The following is a 22378-nucleotide window of genomic DNA, read 5'->3' as shown; positions in this document are numbered from 1 at the left end:
CCGATCCAGAGCTCCTCCCCAGCTTTCCTGGAGCCCCTTTTAGTACTAGAAGCTGCTCTAAGGTCTCACTGGAGCCTTCTCTTTTCCATGTTGATCAGCCCCAGCCCTTGTGGCCTCCTCTGGCCTTGCTCTGATGGATCCATGTCTTTCCTGTGCTGTGAATTATAGTTTAATTTGGTCTTTTTCTCTGGATGGTCAGAAACTTTTTCCACAAGGCATATACTTGTCACTTGGTGCTCTACATGGAATGTCATCTAGACAAAAATTGTTGCATTTCAGTTCTCCCACTGTTTTCACCACCTTTGAATGGGGTGCTTGGTAGAGTCTCCAGTGTCTCTCTCATGTTGAAGAACAACAGCCCTAATTCCTAGTGATCCACTGGGAGGTGTCGCTGCCCATGGCAAGGGGGTTGGAACTGGATGATCTTTATCTACCAACCCAAACCATGATTCTGTGATTCTATGATCTCTGCTCCCACGCTCTGTCAAAGGGAACAGAAATGGGAATCTTCTGCAGTTACAGCCTAAACCTGCAGGGTCTGAGCTGAAAGCATCTCCAGCTGCATTTCCCAGAGCCTTTCAGTGATGAGTCAGTAACAAACTCAATTTCTTGGGCTAAGAAGAGACTAGAGATGTTTTGGTAAAGATGAAATAGTTTGGTAAAGATGGTTTGGTTCCAACATTTTATTAGATACTTGGTGGCAGAAAACTCTGAAGTCACGAAGCCCTGACCACTCACGAAAGGCAATAATTGCTGGCATTTGCTGTATGGCTGGAACAGACCCTAGCTTTAATGGAAAGAATTTCCACGTATTTTGAAGTAAACAATTAAAGAAATCGATTAAATGAAGAAGAACCTTTTAGTCCAAGGACACAAACAGGGCCTGTTTTGGTACTGGAAGAACATAGAACAGATCTATTGAAGGATAAGGGTTTCAGGTAATTGCAGAGAGGATGCTTGGCTCTGTGTGCCCAATTAGTGCCAAAAGGCACAAGTATTAGTTTGTGTTAGAACGGATTATTGAAATGATTCTGAGCCTTAAAAGTGAGCTGTACCTACATTTGGTCTCCTGGGACCAACAGAATAGAAGTGTCAGTACTCACAGACTCTAAATCATATCTAAGCCAACATCTCTCGCTTGTACTCCTGATAGCATCAGCCGGTGGCCTGCGCTAAGGAAAACTTGCCTTGCCTTAAGCACACCAGATCTTACATGAAATGGTAGACCACACACAATGAAGAGTACAACCATGTATTCTCTTCCAGGGTTATTCCCGCATGAGATTTTCATTGAGTCATAGCACATGCTGTTATCTTTGGCTACAGAAACCCTGCAGTCATGAAACCATTAACTATTGAGATGGCACAAGAGTTAACGTGTAAATAGTTTCAATAAGGAGTAAAGAATTTTTGTCCAAAAGGCTTGTTAAAAAAGAAAAGCTCCAGGAAATGTAAACAGTGGAGATGTTCTCCTGCAGAAGCATGCCTTACAGGAGATGGCTAACTTTTTGTTTGTGAATTGAACCAGCAGTGGCCCAGGTGGCCAAGAAGGCCAACAGCATCCAGGCCTGTATCAGCAATGGTGTGGCCAGCAGGAGCAGTGAAGGGGTCATCCCTCTACATTCTGTTCTGGTGAGGCTGCACCTTGAATCTTGTGTTCAGTTTTGGACTGCTCAGTACAAGAAAGACATTGAGCTGCTGCAGCATGTCCGGAAGGAGGGCGATGGAGCTGGGGAAGAGGCCGGGGAATAAATTTTCCAGCAGTTTGCCCAGGTGGCCAAGAAGGCTGATAGCATCTTGGCTTGTATCAGAAACAGCATGGCCAGCAGGTCGAGGGAGGTTATTCTGTCCCTGGACTCGGCACGGGTGAGACTGCACCTTGAGCACTGTGTTCAGTTCTGGGGCCCTCACCACAAGAAGGATGTTGAGGCTCTGGAGCGTGTCCAGAGAAGAGCAACGAAGCTGGTGAGGGGCTGGAGAACAAGGGTTACGAGGAGCGGCTGAGAGAGCTGGGGTTGTTTAGCCTGGAGAAGAGGAGGCTGAGGGGAAACCTCATTGCTCTCTACAACTACCTGAAAGGAGGCTGTGGAGAGGAGGGAGCTGGGCTCTTCTCCCAAGTGACAGGACAAGGGGGAATGGCCTCAAACTGCGCTAGGGGAGGGTCAGGCTGGATATCAGAAAAAAAATTTTCACAGAAAGGGTCATCGAGCCCTGTCAGAGGCTGCCAAGGGAGGGGGTGGAGTCACCATCCCTGGAGGTATTTAAAAGATGGGTAGACGAGGTGCTCAGGGACATGGTTTAGTGGTTGATAGGAATGTTGGACTTGATGATCCAAGAGGTCCTTTCCAACCTGTGATACCGTGATTCTGTGAGGATCAGCTCTAGGCCTAGCTGGAGGGGGCGTTGAGCAACCTGGATCCAGCGGGAGGTGTCCCTGCCCATGGCAGGGAGTGGAACTGGATGGGTTTTAAGGTCCCTTCTGACCCAAACCATTCTATGATTCCATAAAGAGGAACCATCAGTGGTATTGTTTGATGTTGCTGCTTCACTCATCTTTAAGTAGTAAACAGGCTGATGCATTAATAAAAAGCAGCAGCTGTGCCTGCTCTGGAAGGTGAGCCGACCGAGGCGAATCATGTGCATCAATATGATGATCAATATTACAGGACCTGGAGGGTGGATTTCTGTCAGTATGGGATTGCTCACCCATAAGACAAAAAAAATACGTGTTAGAATGAAACAGAGAAAGGCAGGTAAGAAAGACAGCGAGGCAGAGGGGTTTGCTTAGCCTGCACTGGCATTATAAATTAGGAAATTCCACTTTCTCTTGTACGGGAGGAAATTTTCATTGACAAGAGGCCAGGAGATCCTTGTTAAAATTCTTGGCCTGGATACGGGCGTGCTGATCTTGGCAGCTGCTTGGCTGCAGAGATGGGCTCTGCTGGTAGGATCACGTCCTGATAAGGGGAAGCTATTGGAAAACATGGATCTATTGTCTCAACTGCAACCAGAGGAAGAAAAAGCTAATGCAAAAGCCTTAATTCGAAAGTCACCTTTGTGGGATAATTATTCTTATGTGAATATTATAATTAACACTATAATTGTGACTTTCTGATAATGTGAATGTTTTCAGTGTAAACACAAAGCGTGTGGAAATACGGTCACAAAACGTATATTGTGATCAAGTTTTTGCCTTATGAGAACTGAAATAATTGCATGCTGATTAGCACGAGGAGTTATGGGAATTTCTCTTAATGACAAGAAAAGCTATCACTTGCCTGAGCAGCTGCCACTGGATGTGCCAGCGTGGTGACATCTCACCCAGGGGACAACCCTCTCTGGCAATGGGCTTGGTGCCTCTGCTCCAGTCTAGGTTGTGTTATCTCCACAAAATAGCAGGGCTGAAGGGAATGAAGTGAGTTTGAGGTGGCTCAGGTGCTCTTTGCTGCATAATGAATGGTAGGTAGGCAGAGGACATCAGGACATCTCCAGCATCATCTACCGAGCTGTGAAAAGTATGTTAGGTATTAGGATTCAAGCTTAAAGAAGTTGCTCTGTGAATTAAACATGAAGATACCTGGTGCTCTTTCTAGACGAAAGGGGTTAAAGAAGAAGTTAAGCTGCCAAATACTGTGCTTTTATAAAGGCAGTACAGAAGAACTAATGTAGAAGTGCTTTGAGATCATCTGAAAAGCTTGATAGAAACGGAAAAAAATCCCTTGTTTCCTAAAAATGCTCTCTTGGAGAACTGAAATTGTTATAAATTTAGTATGAGAAATGTTCAGTACAAGAAATATGCCTTGCATGGAATTATTTGCTGAGTACCTAAGGGTTAACTCCCATAGCTGGGTGTGCAACTAAACGAACCTATAATTAACTGTGTGTGGCTATTGGCTAAACATGTTTGGAAGCAATATGAAGTGATATTATTTTGCAACTAGTACTCCTGCCAGTACCTGGCTTTATTAGTTTAGCTCAAGAGGTGTTTTTTGATGAATTGTCTGGAATAAGTAAGACCATTCCAATGGTTTCTATCACTCTCTGGAAATTTCTCTCTTGACAGCTTAAGCATTTGTCAAAACGCTCTACCTGGTTGCTCCCAGTTCTCTCCTATTCGATGCCAGCACCACTTCATTCGAGTGCTTCCTTACCAGTGAGGAGAGTTACACGGAAAATGAAGTTTAGTGGGAATGAGTCAGCCCTGTACCATTCCTCTCTCTGTGTACATTAGCTGTGACAAGGGTGAATTCCCGTTGTGTCATTTCCTGCTTTCCCCATTTTTTTAATGTGAAGAATGAGTCAGGCTCTGTGACACAGCCCACGGTGATCGGCAGTGGTGACATCCCTGCCTGGATCATAGAACCATGGAATGTTTTGGGTTGGAAGGGACCTCAAAGCCCATCCAGTCCCACCCCCTGCCATGGGCAGGGACACCTCCCACTGGATCAGGGGCTCCAAGCCCCATCCAACCTGGCCTTGAACATCTCCAAGGACCAACCCCCAAGACTTTAGCTTATCATGCTGCTAAACTCAGGAGCACCAATAAGTTTTAGCACATCTTGCCTGGGAGTACTTCCAACTTCTTCAGAAACAGCACACTAAAATATAACCTGTAAGCACCACCCCCTGCTTCATCCTACATTTTACCTTGAGGCATTGACATTTAGAATGCAACAGCATGGATGAAGATCACTGTCCCAAGATCAACACACTAGACAAGGATGCTAGGAGAATTCTATTGACTTTGAAGACACTCAGGTCAGCAGACATCACTTAGTTAAGATTTCGTTGATGTCATTAATCTGATCCATATATTGACTGCTGGATGGAGCTCCTTGATTGAAGTAGGGATTAAGGAAAATTACATTCTTAACAATGGTGTTCATCATGGCAAAACAGCAACTGGTTCAAGACCAGGGTGGATGGGGCTTGGAGCAACTTGATCCAGTGGGAGACGTCCCTGCCCATGGCAGGGGGTTGGAGCTGGATGGGCTTTAACGTCCCTTCCAACCCAAACCATTCCATGATGATTCTATGGAAATACCACAGAGGTCACTGTGGTTTAGTGAGAGCTGGTTTAGAAGTATCAGTATTTTAGAGCAACTTTTAACTTGTGACCAGGATGTATGGAGGGTAGATATGATCTAAGAAGGATTGTTATGTTGGTAACAAGTCCAAATCCCGAAAACCTGCCATCTCATTTTCTTTATAACTTAGTGTCAGGGAACACCATGCTGTTTCTTTGTTTCCCAACTCCTTGACCATGCTCTTTTATTCACTTCTGGCATGAACGTGCCATCCAGTATCTTTTTGGAGAGGAAGACACATACTGTAGAAAACTTATGTCATGATAGGAAGGCAAACTAGATAATATAACCAACAACTCTGTCTGCAATTCTGTAACACCATCCCCCTTTCCAGTCTATTTTAGCTTCATTTTACAAAGTGCCCAGGTAGGCGAGACAACAAGTCTATTCAGTGTTTCACAAGCTAAAATCCATCATAGCCGCAGTGTCAGTTCTGCTTGGACAGCAGCAAATAATGATCCTAGACAAATTTTCCCTTAATCTCACAATCCCAGTTCAGTAGGGGTTAGGAAATCACAGTTCTGCTCAAAAAAATACAGAATACAAAATAATATGGTAAATGTCTTTGAGGCAATTCAGCTATATGCCAACAAGAGAAACCAGAGTTTATTTCAGAACTATTTTTTCCAAGTTCCTTTTCATGACTGATCTTTAAACTTCCTACATGATGACACTTACTTGGCTCCGCGCTGATCCAGTCTAATCTAGGTGATAATGGGTGTCCCGGGAGTTATTTTTTAAAAACAAGTAGTTTATCAAACACGTTGACAGTTAAGTTTTCGAATTATTTCCATTTCTGCTGTTAAAATATTTGCCTTGCTTTTAAATAGAAAAATCCACAAAACCGAAGCGCAAGTCAGACCAGTCTTGCAGGCAGATGTACCGAGAACCCATCACAACAGTAACTCCTCAACAAGCTGTCAAGTGCTGGGCTTTTGTCATTTGCAACCTGGAAAACAGACAGTCCCACAGCAAGAACCCTTCAACTCCAAATCTATTTGCCAATAGTACAGTAGGAACACACTATCACAGAATCATAGAATGTCCTGAGTTGGAAGGGACTCACAAGGATCATCCAACTCCTGTCTCTGCACAGGAAAACCCCGACATTCACACCATGGGGATCAGACTGTTGGCCAAAGGCTTCAGGACTATTGTCACACTCAGTGCCGTGACTGCTTCCCTGGGAGCTGTTCCAGTGCTCCATCACCCTCTGGGGGAAGAACCTTGTCCTAATGTCCAACCTAACCCTCCTCTGGCACATCTTCCTGCCATTCCCTTGGGTCCTATCTCTGATGGCCAGAGAGAAGAGCTCAGCGCCTGCTCCTCCTCCTCCCTGTGTAAGGAAATTGCTGAGCGCAATGCGGTCTCCCCTCAGTCTCCTCTTCTCCAGGCTGAACAGACCCAGTGACTTCAACTACTCCTCACACAGCTTCCCTTCTAAACCCTTCACCAACTCCGTGCCCTCCTCTGGACACTCTCCAGTAGCCTCAGATCCTTTTCATCCTGTGGCACCCAGAGCTGCCCCCAGTGCTTGAGGCAGAGCCACACCAGTGTGGAGCAGAGCGGGACAATCTGCTCCCTCGCCCAGCCGGCGAAGCCGTGCTGGATGCACCCCAGGACACGGTTGCCCTTTTGGCTGTCAGGGCACTGCTGCCTCATGGTCAACTCCCCCTCGGCCAGAACCCCCAGGCCCTTTCCACAGGGCTGCTCTCCGGCCTTGTGTTGCCCCCAGTGCATGGACAGCCGGCACTGCCATCTGTCACTGTCTCCTGATAGAAAACTTCCCTAAGCATTAGTTTGGTAATTCGTAATTGAGAAAAACTTTTAGACAGGACTTCCTGCTGACAGGAGAAAGGGTGGGTAAGAAGGTTTTGTGTTTGGTATTACACAGAAAACTTTGTCACCAACCACATCCCTAAAGAGTATGCGAAACTCAACCTGAACCTCGCGGTTCCAGCTCATGAATGAATGGTTTCGATTTACATGTTGGTAAAGAGAGAGGTGAGGGTGCAAGTACTTTCTCTCTGGGGAAAACTGGAATGTGTTCATGAGAGACGTAAAAAGGCAAGGAATCCCACAGACTGGCTTGCTGTTATCAGATATGATGGAAAAGGGAGGGGGAGCGAGAAGAGAATACCTGGCATGAGACCGGCTCTGAGGAGGCACTGTCTGACGTGGCAGTGTGGATTTTTGCCTGGATCGTTCCTCTCAAGTCTGTATCAGATTTTGCTGAGCTATTAACATCAGGCATTGCCACATCATGTTGGGGTTGTTCAACCTGGAGAAGAGAAGGCTCCAGGAAGACCTTAGAGCAGCTTCCAGGACTGAAAGGGGCTCCAGGGGCTCCAGGAAAGCTGGGGAGGAGCTCTGGATCGGGAAAGGCAGCGACAAGATGAGGGGCAACAATTTTCAGCTGCAAGAGGGGAGGCTGAGGTGAGATCTGAGGAAGAAATGTTTTGCTGTGAGGGTGGGGAGGCCCTGGCCCAGGTTGCCCAGAGCAGTGGTGGCTGCCCCATCCCTGGAGGGGTTCAGGCTGGATTTGAGCATCCTGACCCTGTGAGAGGTCCCTGCCCATGGCAAGAGGTGAAACTGGATGGGCTTTGAGGTCCCTTCTAACTCAAACCATTCCATGATTTTGTGATCATATCTTCTTTGAACTTTCAGTGGCCGTGATGAGATTTGAGGTGCTGTCTGAGAAAAATACCAAGGAAGGAGACCACTGTTACAGATACAGGCTCTGAGCCATATACAGAGAATCTGCTTCCATAGCTACTTCTGCAAAAGTGAGAGGGGTTTGGCAGAAGTTTCTCTAAGGAGCATCTACAGTGGGGTATGAGGTGTTCTTCTAGATGGACCCCTCAGTGACAGAAAGCTGAAGTGTAATGACACCTAGTTTTATCTCACATAGCAGCATCTGCAGTTTGGAAATAGGCAAAGCCTTAGGATTTAATTTGAGAAGAGCATTATTAGGCTGTGTAGGAATCTGTCTAATTAAATCTCTCTTTCTTTTTTTTTCTGAAGACAGTAATGTCCTTTTTATCTTATGCACAACTCTTCTTCAAAAATAACAACTATGAAAGCATCCCGTGACATTTATTTTCTACTGCGCTTTTTTTTTTTTTTTTTTCGTTTCCCAGAAATGGTGATAAATTGATTTAGTACACAGCGAGTCAGGAAGGTTATCAGAAGTGTAAGAAAAATATGTAGGAGAAAATATTTTATGCTGCATTCCTCTCAGCTTTTGCTGGCCTTGCTTTCAGACTTCTGCGTTCATTTGCTACTTTGCATGGTGCTAAGCAGTGAATGAAGGGCACAAGGTCTTGCATCCTCTTATTTTGACAATACAACTTGCCCAGAGAAAGAGAATCAGAGAATCGTTAGGGTTGGAAAAGACTTCTAAGATCATCAGGTCAAATTGTCAACACCAATATGCCTCCTAAACCATGTCCTGAAGCACTACACGTGCCCATTGTTTGAACCCCTCTAGGGGTGGAGACTCCCCCACTGCCCTGGGCAGCCTCTGCCAGGGCTTCACCACTCCGTCAGTAATGAAGTTTTTCCTAATATCGAATCCAAACCTCCCTTGGTGCAAGTTGAGGCCATTGCCTCTCATCCTATCCCTTGTTCCTTGGGGAAAGAACAACTCATTCTGTTTGTGTGGGCTGACAACAGTGCATGAGTACTATGACTGTAACAAAAGACCACACCGTATTCTTTTCTGTACTCTTTTGATATATTGTGGAAATAGAAGCTGTTGAAGACCAGGTTGGATGGGGCTTTGAGCAACCTGATCCAGTGGGAGGTGTCCCTGCCCATGGCAGGGCAGTGGAACTGGATGGGCTGAGATCCCTTCTAACCCAAACCATTCCGTGATCTGCCACAAGCTGAAAGAGGCAGTTTTCCATCTGTCCATTGGCTTCTCCAGCACACAGACATGTGACCAGTCTCCAAGCCCTCCTCGATTCTTCTCTGGAATGAAAAAAAATCACTTTCATTTTGCCAATAGTTGTGTTTTCTTTCACCTATAATACAGGTATGTGTGTAAGTACTCATAGGAGAAAGGTATTTCCTGACCCAGATGATCTGATGTCAGACAAAATTAGGAAAGATTATGGCCTCTGTTGTCTCACTAATTACCTCTGCTCCATGTGCAGGCTGCAGGCCGAGTTTTTTCTCATGGTGCAGTGAAAAGTCCCTGGCCTCAGGCTCTCTGATACGGGCAGTGGATTGACTGCGAGGCAGGATTAAGTTTTTATGGAAAATCCTGTTGGTGCAGGAGAACACACTGGAGGTGTGATGGTCACTGAATTTCATAGAATCACTAGGTTTAAAAAGATCTTAGAGATCATCAACTCCAACCATTCCTAATACTAAATCAAGTCCCCTAGCACCTCATCTACCTGATTTTAAACACCTCCAGGGATGGGGACTCAATCACCTCCCTGGACTGCTGTTCCAGTGCTTGGTAACCCTTTCTGCGTCCAACCTAAACTTCCCCTGACAGAGCATGACACCTTTCGCTCTTGTTCTATCACCTATCACTTGGGAGAAGAGACCAACACCCACCTCTCTGCATCCTCAGTTTCGGTTGCTGTAGGGAGCAATAAGGTCTCCCTTCAGCCTCCTTTTTTTCCAGGCTAAACAACCCCAGTTCCTTCAGCTGCTCCTCTTAAGACTTGTTCTCCAGCCCCTTCACCAGCTTCGCTGCTCTTCTCTGGACACACTCAAGGACCTCAGTGTCTCTCTTATAGTGAGAGGCCCCAAACTGAACACAAGACTTGAGGTGCAGCCTCACCAGTGCTGAGTACAGGAAGAGAATCACTTCCCCAGTCCTGCTGGCCACGCCGTTTCTGATACAAGACAAGGTGCTATTGGCCTTCTTGGCCACCTGAGCACACGCTGGCTCATGACTTTGCGCTGGAAGTCCTTCAGGACAGGTTTGGCGTCCAATTTAAGGCCAGGTTGGATGGGCCCTGGGCAGCCTGATCTAGTGAGATGTCTCTGTCCACGGCAGGGGGCTGGTACTGGATGATCTTTAAGGTCCCTTCCAACCCAAACTATTCTATGATTCTATGATTCTATGAATGATTTAGTGTTCTGGTGCCGAGACCCAGGCTGTGCAGTCCCTGACCCCACGCAGGAGGGCACGTGGGGTCCCAGGCTGCCCTGGCAGATGTGTTTGCGATGTCAGCTGCCGGCAGATGCTGGAAACTTGCAGAGGTGCAGACCACAGACTCACCTGGGTAACAGAGACACTGAGCTGAGAAAATCCAGTGTCCAAGGGTGACGAGTGTTTCTGAGCACGTGAGTCACACAGCAACCTCTCTGTTTGCCCGGACCGAGCAGCCGCAGCACCCACCCCACCAGATGAGCCGCACGCCTCCCATGCAGCCGCAGGGCAGCAGCGCCAGCACTCACAAGTAAATGCCACTGCAGGGCTTTCTCCTGGTTCCATAGAATCATAGAACGGTTTGAGTTGGAAGGGATCTTAAAAGTTCCAACCTCTGCCATGGGCAGGGACACCTCCCACTGGATCAAGCTGTGCTAGGCTCCATCCAACCTGGCCTTCTCCCCAGCAAGCAGCCCCCTTGGCTCAGTCAGCCCCCAGCCAGGGTACTGCTAGCAGGCACCCCGCAGGACCGCAGCGCTGACACCAACCCAGGCAGCTCCTGCGCTGCAGGGTTCTCCAGAGCTCCAGCTTCCCATGTGAAGTTCCTCACGGCAGTGCCCACAGGTGCTATGTCTGAAGGTAACATCGAGATAAAGCAAGTTCTCTTCACACAAACTATCTCCCAGAGGCTAAGGGGGAGAGACAGAAAAACCAAGTACTGGCAGTTTGCTGTAGGAGCTAAAAGAGAAAGTGGACAAAGCCTAAGAACTCCAGCTTTTTGTTCACATCTAATCCAGTCCAGAGCATTCACTGGAGCATGCAGGTTTACTCGCCTTGGCTGGCAGAGTTGGATGTAATCAGCTGGTAAGAAACAGCATCTAGGGTTTAAATTCTGTGCCTTCAAGGGTTTTATGTTTTAGGAGAAGTCAGTCTAGAACATAAAGATTTAATGCAAAAAGTGGGAGATGCTGTCTAATGCCTTCAAAGACACAAAACCTGATCTTAAATGTGAAGAACACATTCTGTTTTTAACCCAGACCAAGTTGTTAAGGGACAAAGCACTTCTTTTGGCTCATGGAAACCAAGGGAAAGACTAAGGACTCCTGTCCCTACTCAATGAATCTCCTATTTTATTTTCTTCCTTCTGTTTTTAACTCTTGTCTTGAATTTATAAAGGCACTGATTTATCAGAGGCTACTGGAATAATGTAACAGGGTTAAAATACCACCGCCCACATATTTAATGCAAAACAAACAGTGCAAGCACCTGATATCACAGCACAATAAAACTATCAAATCACCATTGCAGGCCTTGGCTTTTGCTGAGGACAGACAATTCAGGTTACACGTAGCCTATTTTCCAAGGCTATAGAGGCAGTTCATTGCTGGCTGAACTTGCCAAATACCACGTTAAAAGACAGCACCAGGGAGGAGCGTTTCTGTGCAAGAACAGACTGAGAGAGTTGGTCTTGTTCAGCCTGGAGAAGAGAAGGCTCTGAGGAGACCTTATAGTGACCTTCCAGTACCTGAAGTGGCTACAAGAAAGCTGGGGAAGGACTTTTTACACAGACTTGTAGTGATAGGATGAGGGGCAATGGCTATAGACTGGAGAGGGACAAATTCAGACAAGACATAAGGAGGAATTCTTTCACGATGAGAGTGGAACAGGTTTACCAGGGAAGTTCTGGCTGCCCCATCCCTGGAGGCGTTCAAGGCCAGGTTGGATGAGGCCACGGGCAGCCTGATCCAGTGGGAGGTGTCCTTTTGCATGGCAGGGAGGTCTTTAAGGTCCCTTCCAACCCAAACTATTCTATGATTCTACGATTCTAAGAACAGAGCCAACAAAAGGGTCTGTAGGTGAAGAGTAGAAAGTCTGGGTTAGAAAAGGCAGAACTGGATGGTGAATCATAGAACAGGATCATGGTTTGGTTGCAAAAGACCCTTGAGATTGTCGGGTCCAACCATACCTGTCCATTTCTGAACCATATGAAGCTTGGGTGTAGAGTACAGTGGGCCCAGATGAGGCAGATGTGTTGGAGCACTTTTAGCACAGTATATTGGAAATGCACACCAAATGCAATGAGAATATGGGGGGGTTCGCCAATCAATCCGTCTACCAAAAAAATGAGAACAATTAATGCGGCACAGCATTAGAAGACAAAACTCCTTCTTATCCCTCAACCTCCTCCTGTTCCCCTCCAAGTATTTTTGGTTGCCTATGAAGGATGCCTAGTACTTGGGCTCAACAAGTACTGCTCAAACCTCTCACATTCAGATGCAACCAGACCTTTTTATCCCAACCGCTTGCACCCAGCCTTAGCTGAGACCAGAAAACGAGAAGCTTGTTCTGGCTGGCATTGTGTCACATGGAGATGGAGACCAACACGTGACACAAGGCCACACAATTCTGCTCCAGCCACTTGCTCTGCTCTTTCCGGTGGAACCTCTCATTCCCTCCAAGACCTCTAGCTGTAAATGGGATATTAATGAGATAAACCAAAAGGCAATTTAGGCTATTTAACTCCAATCTGGGAGAAAAAAGCCCTACCTGGATAAATGGCACTAAGTCGTGATGTACTTTGTATAAATGTTTCAAGTCAATTTGGTGGATCCTGATGGAAGGAGAGTTAGGAATATTTTGTTGCAAGTTTGAACATTGTACCAGAAGACAAGACTTGACCAAGTGCAGTGATTGAACTACGGCTGAGAAAGGTATCCCTGGCTAGTGTCAAATGGAAAAAAGAGAGTTTTTAAAAGGTACAAATGAGGCTAAAAGAATTTATGTTATTTTTCCGGTTTCTGTGCTCTAACTCCTTTTCCCTCTCCTCATCTATCTTCTGAGTGTTCTACCTTATGAATGAGTGAGCAATGAAAGAAGTATGCAGTGGCTGAGAAACTCAAGATAACAAGATAATGCAAAACGTAAGCCAAAGCTTGAGCAGAACTGTAAGTTAAGTTGTAGACCTGACTATCAGACTGACTATAGGGCAGTTGTTACGTAGGTTGCACGAAAATCTGGTTTAAAAACAGGAGCACAGAAAGTGAGCCAATATATGCTAAATTCACATCTGCCAAAATCTTGGACCTGTACTTCCTCGGGGGTTTCACCCTGTGGTCAGACCACGCGCGCTGACCCTTCAGTCACAGGCTAAAATGGAAAAGGAGCTATTTAAATACCTTTGCAAGCCCTGTCTTCGATGAAAAGGGGCAGAGGAAGAATGACGAGTAAAGAAGCAGCCACAAACTCCCCTAAGGTTAGGCAACCACAATTCCTGTGCTTGGTTAACACAGGAACCACCTCAAGACCCAAAGAGATGAGGATATGAAGCGACTACAGGCAGTGTTTAAATGACCTTCAAGGCTGCCAAGGACAGGATGGAGCTACACTCACCAGTCCTACTTCACTGCTTATCATCTGCAGGCTGCACAACCGAAGGTGTGCTCTTTGTCCTTGCCATCCTCAGTTCACGCTGAGATTTTAGGCTTGAAGACCCAACACACACGTCCAGCCTTCCCCTTGGGCTTGGCTCCGTCAGGGCAAGCTGCCACGCACAGCAGCTCCTGGTGATGGTGCCTGCACGGTATGTTTTGCAAACATCCAGAACTGGTGGGGGGAAGCTATAGCAAAGGGTTAATTCAAATTTCCATATCACTGACCCCCCTCCAGCCTTCTAGGTGCCCAGGTTTGGAGCTGCACGCATCAGCTGGGGTTTCACAGGGGAGAAATTATGTGACCACTCCCCTGGACCCAGATAATCCCTCTGGCTGGGCTTCCCAGTGCTGGTATCTGCCAGGCTAGGCAGAGTTTAATCATCAGAATTATCCTGTTCTCTTTCAAGCAAGGACCAGGAGGAAATTAATTGCTGGAATTAGGTATGTGTTCTAGCATTAACCCAATGTAGCTGCTCATTGAGGGCATTTACAGAGCTCAGGACTTTAGGGACTCAGCTGGTCTCCAGTTTTGTTTGGCAAAGAGTGGGTTGGTAAAGAAACAGCAGGGGGAAGAAGACACAGGGATGAAGTTTCAAGGGATGGGAAGGCTGAGGGGAACATGAAGCTTGTTTTCCTCAAAAGAAAAGTGATGACAATTCAGGGATAAGTATGAGTGACCCCTACATAAAAGGGAACTTGAAACAAGGTGGAACAAGTCATGCCGTTGAGGTGTTGGAGATGCTTTTTCAGTATGAAGGAAGGAAGGAAAAATTATTCATCAGGAATTGATGACAAAACATCTTTACTCTTACTCTTTATGGTCTAAGGCAGACTTAGTTTTCTAGCAAAGTAGCTGGGGCATTTTGTGTGCTCCATTATCCACGTGACAGAAGGTAAAACACCTCAAATGCTCCAGAAAGTGTGAAGAACTTAAGACTATGGTATATCAAAATCATACTTAGATTTCCAAATTGAAGCACTAATTTGCACCATTTAGAATGGATGATGCTTGTATGAATAAATGATCGCCCGCTCTGGACTGTTGATCAACATGAAACCAACCGGAAGACAAGCATTGGTAGAGTTCATCTGCTTGTTCACATCTTAAAGGAGGCCTAGGAAAGCTGGGAAGGGGCTCTTGATCAGGAAGTGCACAGGTAGGACAAAGGGGAATGGTTTTGAGCTGAAAGAGGGGAGACTGAGATGAGATCTTAGGGAGAAATGTTTTGCTGTGAGGGTGGAGAGGCCCTGGCCCAGGTTGCCCAGAGCAGTAGTGGCTGCCCCATCCCTGGAGGGGTTCAAGGCCAGGTTGGATGGGGTTTTCAAGCCCCTGATCCAGTGGGAGGTGTCCCTGCTCATGGCAGGGGGCATGCAACTGGAGGGGCTTTGAGATCCGTTCTAACCCAAACCATTCCATGATTCTGTGATTCTGTGATTCTATGATTTTATCTTGCACCGGCTTATGTTGTTTTCAGGTGCAAGAATCGAAACACAGTTTGTTTTTAAATTTCTCTTTACAAAAATCATGTTCTAGTCTGAATTGTTCAACTTTCAAAGCATTCTGCTTGCTGCATCTCATGGAAAGCTGTGATTTTCTGCCAGTTCCTAATTTCACTGCCACATGCCAAGAAATTGAAACAAGGGGCACATCTGAAGCACTGTACGGTCATGTTGCAAATAAAAGCGAAGAGAAGCTGTGGTTAAGGACGGTCTCATTTTACTTTTGGTCCATGGGCTGTGAAATTAGGCAAAGTTACCTTCCCTGCTTAACTCTAGAAGCAAATGAGGCATCAGCTCTGCAGGTGGAACTCAGATGACATTGGTGAGCCTTTGCTACCAGGAACAAGAGCATCCAGAGAAGGGCAATGGAGCCTGGCAAGGGACAAGTCTTATGAAGAGCAGCTGAGGGACCTGGGGCTGTTTAGCCAGGAGAAGAGGAGGCTGAGGAGTGGCCTCATCCCTCTCTGTAGCTCCCTGAAAGGAGGTTGTGGTGAGGTGGGTTCTGGGTTCTTCTCCCAAGGACAAGTGATGGGGCAAGAGGAAATGGCCTCGAGTTGTGCCAGGGGAGGTTTAGGTTGGATATTAGGAAAAATTTCTTTACTGACAGAGTGGTGAAGCCCTGGCAGGGGCTGCCCAGGGCAGTGGTGGAGTCTTCATCCCTGGAGGGGTTAAAAAATTGTGTACCTGTGGCGCTTTGGGACATGGTTTAGTAGGCACAGCGGTGGTGTGTTGGTGATTGGACTGAATGATCTTCGAGGTGTTTTCCAACCTTAACCATTCTATGATTCTATGAATGATCTTATAGAGCAGCAGCTCTGGCCAGGGCAGTGGTAGAGTCACCATCCCTGGAAGGGTTCAAAAATCATGTAGATGTTGCACTTCAAGACATGGTTTTGTGGGTACAGTGGTGCTGGGCTGATGGTTGGACTGGATGATCTTAAAATTTCTCTTCCAACCTCAATGATTCTTTGACTCTATGATTGCATTAATGCATCATTCTCTGTTCTTCCAAATACAGATTCTAGAAGAAAACATGAAGTTAGAGTGCAAGTGCCATGGGGTCTCGGGATCCTGTACCACTAAAACATGTTGGACAACCCTGCCTAAATTCCGGGAGCTGGGCTACATCCTTAAGGACAAATACAATGAAGCTGTTCAAGTTGAACCAGTGAGAGCGAGTCGTAACAAGCGTCCCACCTTCCTCAAAATAAAGAAACCCCTTTCCTATCGCAAACCCATGGACACAGACTTAGTGTACATAGAAAAATCTCCCAATTATTGTGAAGAAGACCCTGTCACTGGCAGCGTGGGGACACAGGGGAGGATGTGCAACAAGACAGCCCAGCAGTCCAATGGCTGCGATCTGATGTGCTGCGGTCGTGGTTACAACACGCATCAGTACTCAAGAGTGTGGCAGTGCAACTGCAAGTTTCATTGGTGTTGCTATGTTAAATGCAACACGTGCAGTGAGAGAACAGAAGTTTATACCTGTAAATGAGCACGGGGCTGGGCAGGCCACCATCGCCCTGGCCAGGCATACGTTTGCACATGCACTCTACACACCTACACCAGGCTGTAGGAAAGACCTGCTCTCCCCAGAAGAAACGGTGATGAATGGAGCCCTCTCTTTTCTTCTCGTGTTTCATTGCTTACGTGGATACACATTTCAAACTCTTATGAAAGTCAGCCGAGAAAGAAAAATAAACCAACCCCGCCCTGAGCCACGTGACACACAAAACAGAGAGAAAAGGGTTGTTTCGGCTAATCTGTGCCTCTAAAGCAAGAAGCGTTGACTGCCTTCGGAAGAGACACCAGTTACAGTTAAGTGTCTGAATGTGACGACTCTTAGGTTCAATAAACAATGGTCAAAAACTTCAGTGTACACAGAGCAGGGAGGGGTAGGGGAGAAATCCTCAAGAAAGGGCTTTGCACAAGATGGACAGTGACCCATCGTGGATTGCCCATGGGAGTGTGTGGATGATATAAACTTAGGCTTCTACACTTGCGAAAAGCTTCTGCTGGTCTTGCTCACCTTTCCACTTCTATGGCGAGTAGAACTGTTGGTGTTTTCTGTAGACACTGCTTTATCTGCCTGTTGTGTGTGTGTGTGTGCTGCAGATTTCGGCACACGGATTTGGGACACTTGGGCATAATAATAGCAATATTTAACAATTTATTCAGATAAAACTAATATTAATTTATTTAATTAAAAAGAACTCTACCAACATTTTTGGAACTATTCTGCAATCCAAGTAGATAGCTGGCTTTCGTTGTGGAATAATTTTGTAGGAACAGCAAGGACAAACTGGAGCTGTGTATATTATTCTTACCTAGGATGTTTCTATTAGTTGGACTCGCAGGATCTGTTCTACAGTACTGGATGGTAAAGACAAAAGTTAGCATCTTTATATATATGTACATACACAAACACACACTGCTGGGTTTGGTTTTGGTGTTTTGTTTGTTTGTTTTTCTCCTGTTTGCTGCTAGTTGTCTGGAACAAAAGTCAAGCGGTAGGGGTTACAAATCTTTACCAGTTTTGTTGTTGTTCTTCAATTAAAGAAAGAAACATTAATAAAATTCTGTTTGGAATATGCCTAAAAATAAGAAAATCCAGACAAACTTCCATCTTTTGGAAAAAATCAACCATAGGATAAGAGAGTATATTTTGTAAGAGACTATTTTTATATAAATATTTTATTTATACTACGTCTGCTTGTTCAACCTGTCCTTTTTCGCAAAATAGGCATACAATTTGTAATTCTTGGGCTATTTAACAGAGAAAGGGTAATTAGTTTGTGGACACAACAACAGCGAGCTGGGTACCTTCAGCTGCAGTCGGTGGCTGGGTCAGAAAGGAGGATGAGCTTTCTCTCCGGATGTGTGTGCAAACCACGACTCAATCTGCAGAACACGCAAAACAAGAACAGGGGATGTAGCATCAGGTTTTGTCACATGGCTTGAATTCATGATTGGTGTTAACTGGACGTTCATTTATCCCATTCAGAGACAAAAAAAATCCAAATTAGCTTCCCACATGCGTCAGTCATTAAACTGTGCTGTTATGACTAGCAAATGTGCTGTGTGTGCTGGTGGTTAAACCCTTCTATTGTGGTACTGTCAAATTGGATTTTAATCAGTGGAAGACTGTAGACTATGGCTGTAAAAACTGGCGTGACACACATCATCTGATTCTCAGAGTGAGGATACAAAGCTTACTTTTTTGTCCAGCTCTTTTGGGCACTTACATTCTTCTTTCCCCCTCAAAAAGCCAGAGAACTCAAAAATCCAGAAAAACCTCCAGGCAAATTTAACGACTGCTCACTTGCTCTTCAGAGCTCACCTAAAATGTTTCACTTTCCCTTTATGGGATTTCCTTTTTAGCAGCACTAATTCCTTCAGGTAATTGAGTGGTAAATAGTTCTCTGGATTTAGAAACATTCTGTTCCTCCTGCTTGACTCATTTGTGACCGATAGAAAAAAAAATATCTAATTTTTATGTGATTTTTAATTGGGTAAGAAGCATGATCCAGCACTATTGATGATACCGAGTGTTCTGGGATAGACCAGGTTCTTCCTTACTTGCAGGCTACAGGATCTGATGCCTTTAATAAGGCCAAGAGAGGCAGCAGTGAAGGAACCAAACCACCATTGCACCGAGTCCTGAGGATAACAGCGCGTTACAAGGAGTAGAGGGTACAGATCTATCTCATGGCCATTGATCTAAGGCAAAGCTCCCACCTAAGATGGCAAAACCAGAAAGAGTAAACAAATATCACCAAAGACACTGCCAAGTCTCACTGTGACAACCTTTTAGAGCTTGTCAGAATGTACAGCATGGTGGTTTCTTACCCCACTTCTTGTCTATACGGTATCTATGTAAGAACACAAGCCCGTGCAGTGCCTGATCCTAGCAATGTGGAATTATAGGATCATAGAATCATTCAGGTTGAAAAAGACCTCTAAGCTCATCCAGTCCAACCATCAACACAACACCACCATGCCCACCAAACCATGTCCCGAAGCACCACATCCGTGTGGTTTTTTAAGCCCTCCAGGGATGGTTAAATATATAACTTCTTTATAGCCCTGCCACTTAACCCAAAAGAGAACTTTGATGCAACTCAGACACCAGCACGGGATATCAAAAAGAAGCGATTGACGTAATTTACTTTTCAAATGTATGACTTGTCAATATAAAATGATATAGAAGTAGTTTGGGGGGATAATTGAGTCACTCCTTTTATTTCTAAATTCCACACATCAAGGGTTGATAGGACATAAAATGCAAGTACACACAGTCTGGATGTTAATTCCAACACTGCATCATGGTTAAATAATTCAAATGTAACATTTCATCTTAGAATCTCTCTCTCCTCCTCCCAGTTTGTATTGGTTTTTTACTTAGCGGATACCACACCATAGTCAATGGATACTGTATTCTAGTCAAAAGTGTGTTTTCATCAGTGATTAGAGTTATTTTACAAATTATTACTTTTGCAGCATGATTTTACCATAGAAAAGTAATCTGTAAACCTCCTGCTTCCTGTGTATTTCAATATGCAGCGGTGTGCAATGTACAGCCAGCACACTCGTTACTGAAGGACAAGTGTCTTTTAACAGTTTTACTCACAGTAATAAAGAACTGGATGCACAATGAGATGAATTTGGTACACATTTTCCCTACATTGTACAAGATTGCTGATGATGGGTGTGTTATGTAAAGCAAATGTCAATTCAATAACCGGAATAACAGTTTAGGAATTATGAACTAAAGAGCAAGGAAACGCAAATGTTGCATTCAACTAGAAAGTAGTTGGAAAGTTGGCCGTGTCATCTTAGACAGGAGAACTCTGGCCCTTCAGGATCTGCCATGAGTCTGCAGTGATTTGGTCACTCATAAATGGGCTTGAACGGTCCAAAGAATATACAGGAGAAGGAAAAGATTTATGAGATTGTAGATATTCCTCCCCCCCGACAACAGTTTGTTCTTTGTCCTCGGGGAGAGAAGAGCTCTGTTTTGACTTAATGAAGAACCACACAATGGGAGGGAAAAGCACACAGCAGCAGAACAGAACAGCTCTCAAAGGAAAATACACCTTCTCGTCTCTCCTAACCCAGAGAAGCACTGGATTGCTGTCCACATTAATGACCAAGCTGAGGCTTTCAAAGGAAACACGCTGAAGAAGCAGGAAGAGTACAATGAGAAGGAAGAGTAAGAGAAGTTGGGAAGCTCACCTCCTCCTCATTTCATAGTAGAAACCTGATTCCTAGAAATGTAGCATTTCTGCCTTAGGATTTCTAAGCAGGTTTTCAGGATTTTACCTCCCGGCCTTCGAAAAGGACAACTAATCTGAATACAATTAGCTTGAATACTCCAACTTCCTACACAAAATGTGAATCAGTCAATTAATAGGTTTTCTTTGCCATGTATGCACAAACCTAACTGAGATATGTCTTTCAACAGTGATAATTAAACTGAAAACATCCTTAAAATGTGCTCTTAAGAGGCTCATTTGGTGAAGTTATTGTAGGGGTACATAGCTACTTCAAAAAGGAAAACAATGGACATGTACTATATCAGAATCATAAAATCACAGAATGGTTTGGGTTGGAAGGGACGTCAAAGCCCATCCAGTTCCAACCCCCTGCCATGGGCAGGGACACCTCCTACTGGATCAGGTCACTCCAAGCCCTATCCAACCTGGCCTTGAACACCTACAGGGGCAGCCACTGCTCTGGGCAACCTGGGCCAGGGCCTCCCCACCCTCACAGCAAAACATTTCTTCCTAAGATCTCATCACAGTCTCCCCTCTTGCAGCTCAAAACCATTCCCCCTTGTCCTATCCATGCACTTCCTGATCCAGAGCCCCTCCCCAGCTTTTCTGGAGCCCCTTTTAGTCCTGGAAGCTGCTCTAAGGTCTTCCTGGAGCCTTCTCTTCTCCAGGCAGGACAACCTCAACTCTCTCAGCCTGGCCTCGGATGGGAGGTGCTTCAGCTCATGGGTAACCTCCATGCCCTCCTCTGGCCTCACTCCAACAGGTCCACGTCCTTCCTCTGCTGAGGACTCCAGAACAGAACACAGGACTCCAGGCTCTTCCACAAGGCTCTTAATGAACTGACTTGTGGATTACAAAACTGTTTTTCAATGACTATACTTAAAAATCAATTTGTTGAACACAGCAAGATCGCAGACTGCAGTCAGGGTGCGCATATTCAAACCATCATTCTACAGTATAAGTATTTCTGATCACATTTTTACACTTATCATTACAACAGATATCAGGAAATACGCACTGTGAATTTCCAAAATGAGTGTATTAACTAATCCTGACCCCAATTTGTAACCCAAGGATTCGAATGAACAAGAAGCTCTCCAACTGTGTTAGTAAAGGGCCTAAACTGGAGACTCAATGACTGACATGCTTAGACAGGGCTGGCCAGCAGCCTCCGATACCATTGCTGTCAACCAACATTTGTACAGTCTGAGTCAGGTTTGAATAGTCCAAAACTGACCAAAATTGGAAAAAGTATAGGAATTTTATCACACAGCAGAACTTTAGATGATGAAGCTCATCTAGATCCCAAAGCATTCTCCCTTAATTCGTAGTTATCTTGGATAGTTGTCACCATGGCAAGTGACCTCATTTTCTAACTCAATTTATGCTCTTCTGGTCAAAATTACACTAATCATACCTCAAAGGAAGGCATTTTAGTCTTGAACAAAAATTAAGGGAATCCTTCCTCTGGAAACAAAAAATAAATACCATAGGATTAAGTCAAAATGATGAAGATATGTACTTGGAACTAAAGGACTGCAGGTGTTTGAAGGATACCAGAACTTTGTGATTCTTGTGTCCAGAGGTGATACTGTAAAACCCCGAAAGCCTCTTTCGATGCTTTGAAGCTTTAGGAAATTACTGTTTTTTCCATTTTATTGTTATTAGATAGTCATAGAATCATAGAATGGTTTGGGTTGGAAAGGACCTCAAAGCCCATCCAATCCAACCCCCTGCCATAGGCAGGGACACCTCCCACTGGATCAGGGGCTCCAAGCCCCATCCAACCCGGCCTTGAACACTCACAGGAGAATAATTCTTCCTAATATCACTTTTTTTTTCACATATTTAATAAAAAAAAATGAGGATAATTCTTTTTGGCCATCTTTAATGCTGGAGTGTCTAGTTGTACCAATGTCCTGTGCCGAGCCTGGCCTCGGGCAGCCACTATTATCCCCATAAAGAGAC

At 45.2% G+C, this 22378-nt stretch overlaps 1 protein-coding gene across 1 annotated transcript in view; it reads left to right on the top strand.

The window, feature by feature from the left end:
• Positions 1 to 20627, top strand: part of WNT7A (Wnt family member 7A) — a 49024-nt gene extending 28397 nt beyond the window's left edge. The window contains exon 4 of the mRNA XM_009566985.2: positions 16150 to 20627. Within this exon, the coding sequence (XP_009565280.1) occupies positions 16150 to 16629 (480 nt within the window). The 3' untranslated portion in view covers positions 16630 to 20627. The remainder of the gene's footprint in view (positions 1 to 16149) is intronic.
• The last annotated feature ends 1751 nt before the right edge of the window (positions 20628 to 22378 follow it).

Source organism: Cuculus canorus, chromosome 11, assembly GCF_017976375.1.
Source record: "Cuculus canorus isolate bCucCan1 chromosome 11, bCucCan1.pri, whole genome shotgun sequence".
Taxonomy (NCBI): Eukaryota; Metazoa; Chordata; class Aves; order Cuculiformes; family Cuculidae; genus Cuculus; species Cuculus canorus.
Note: the sequence above shows the minus strand (reverse complement) of the source record. Positions and strands in the feature narration are given on the sequence as shown.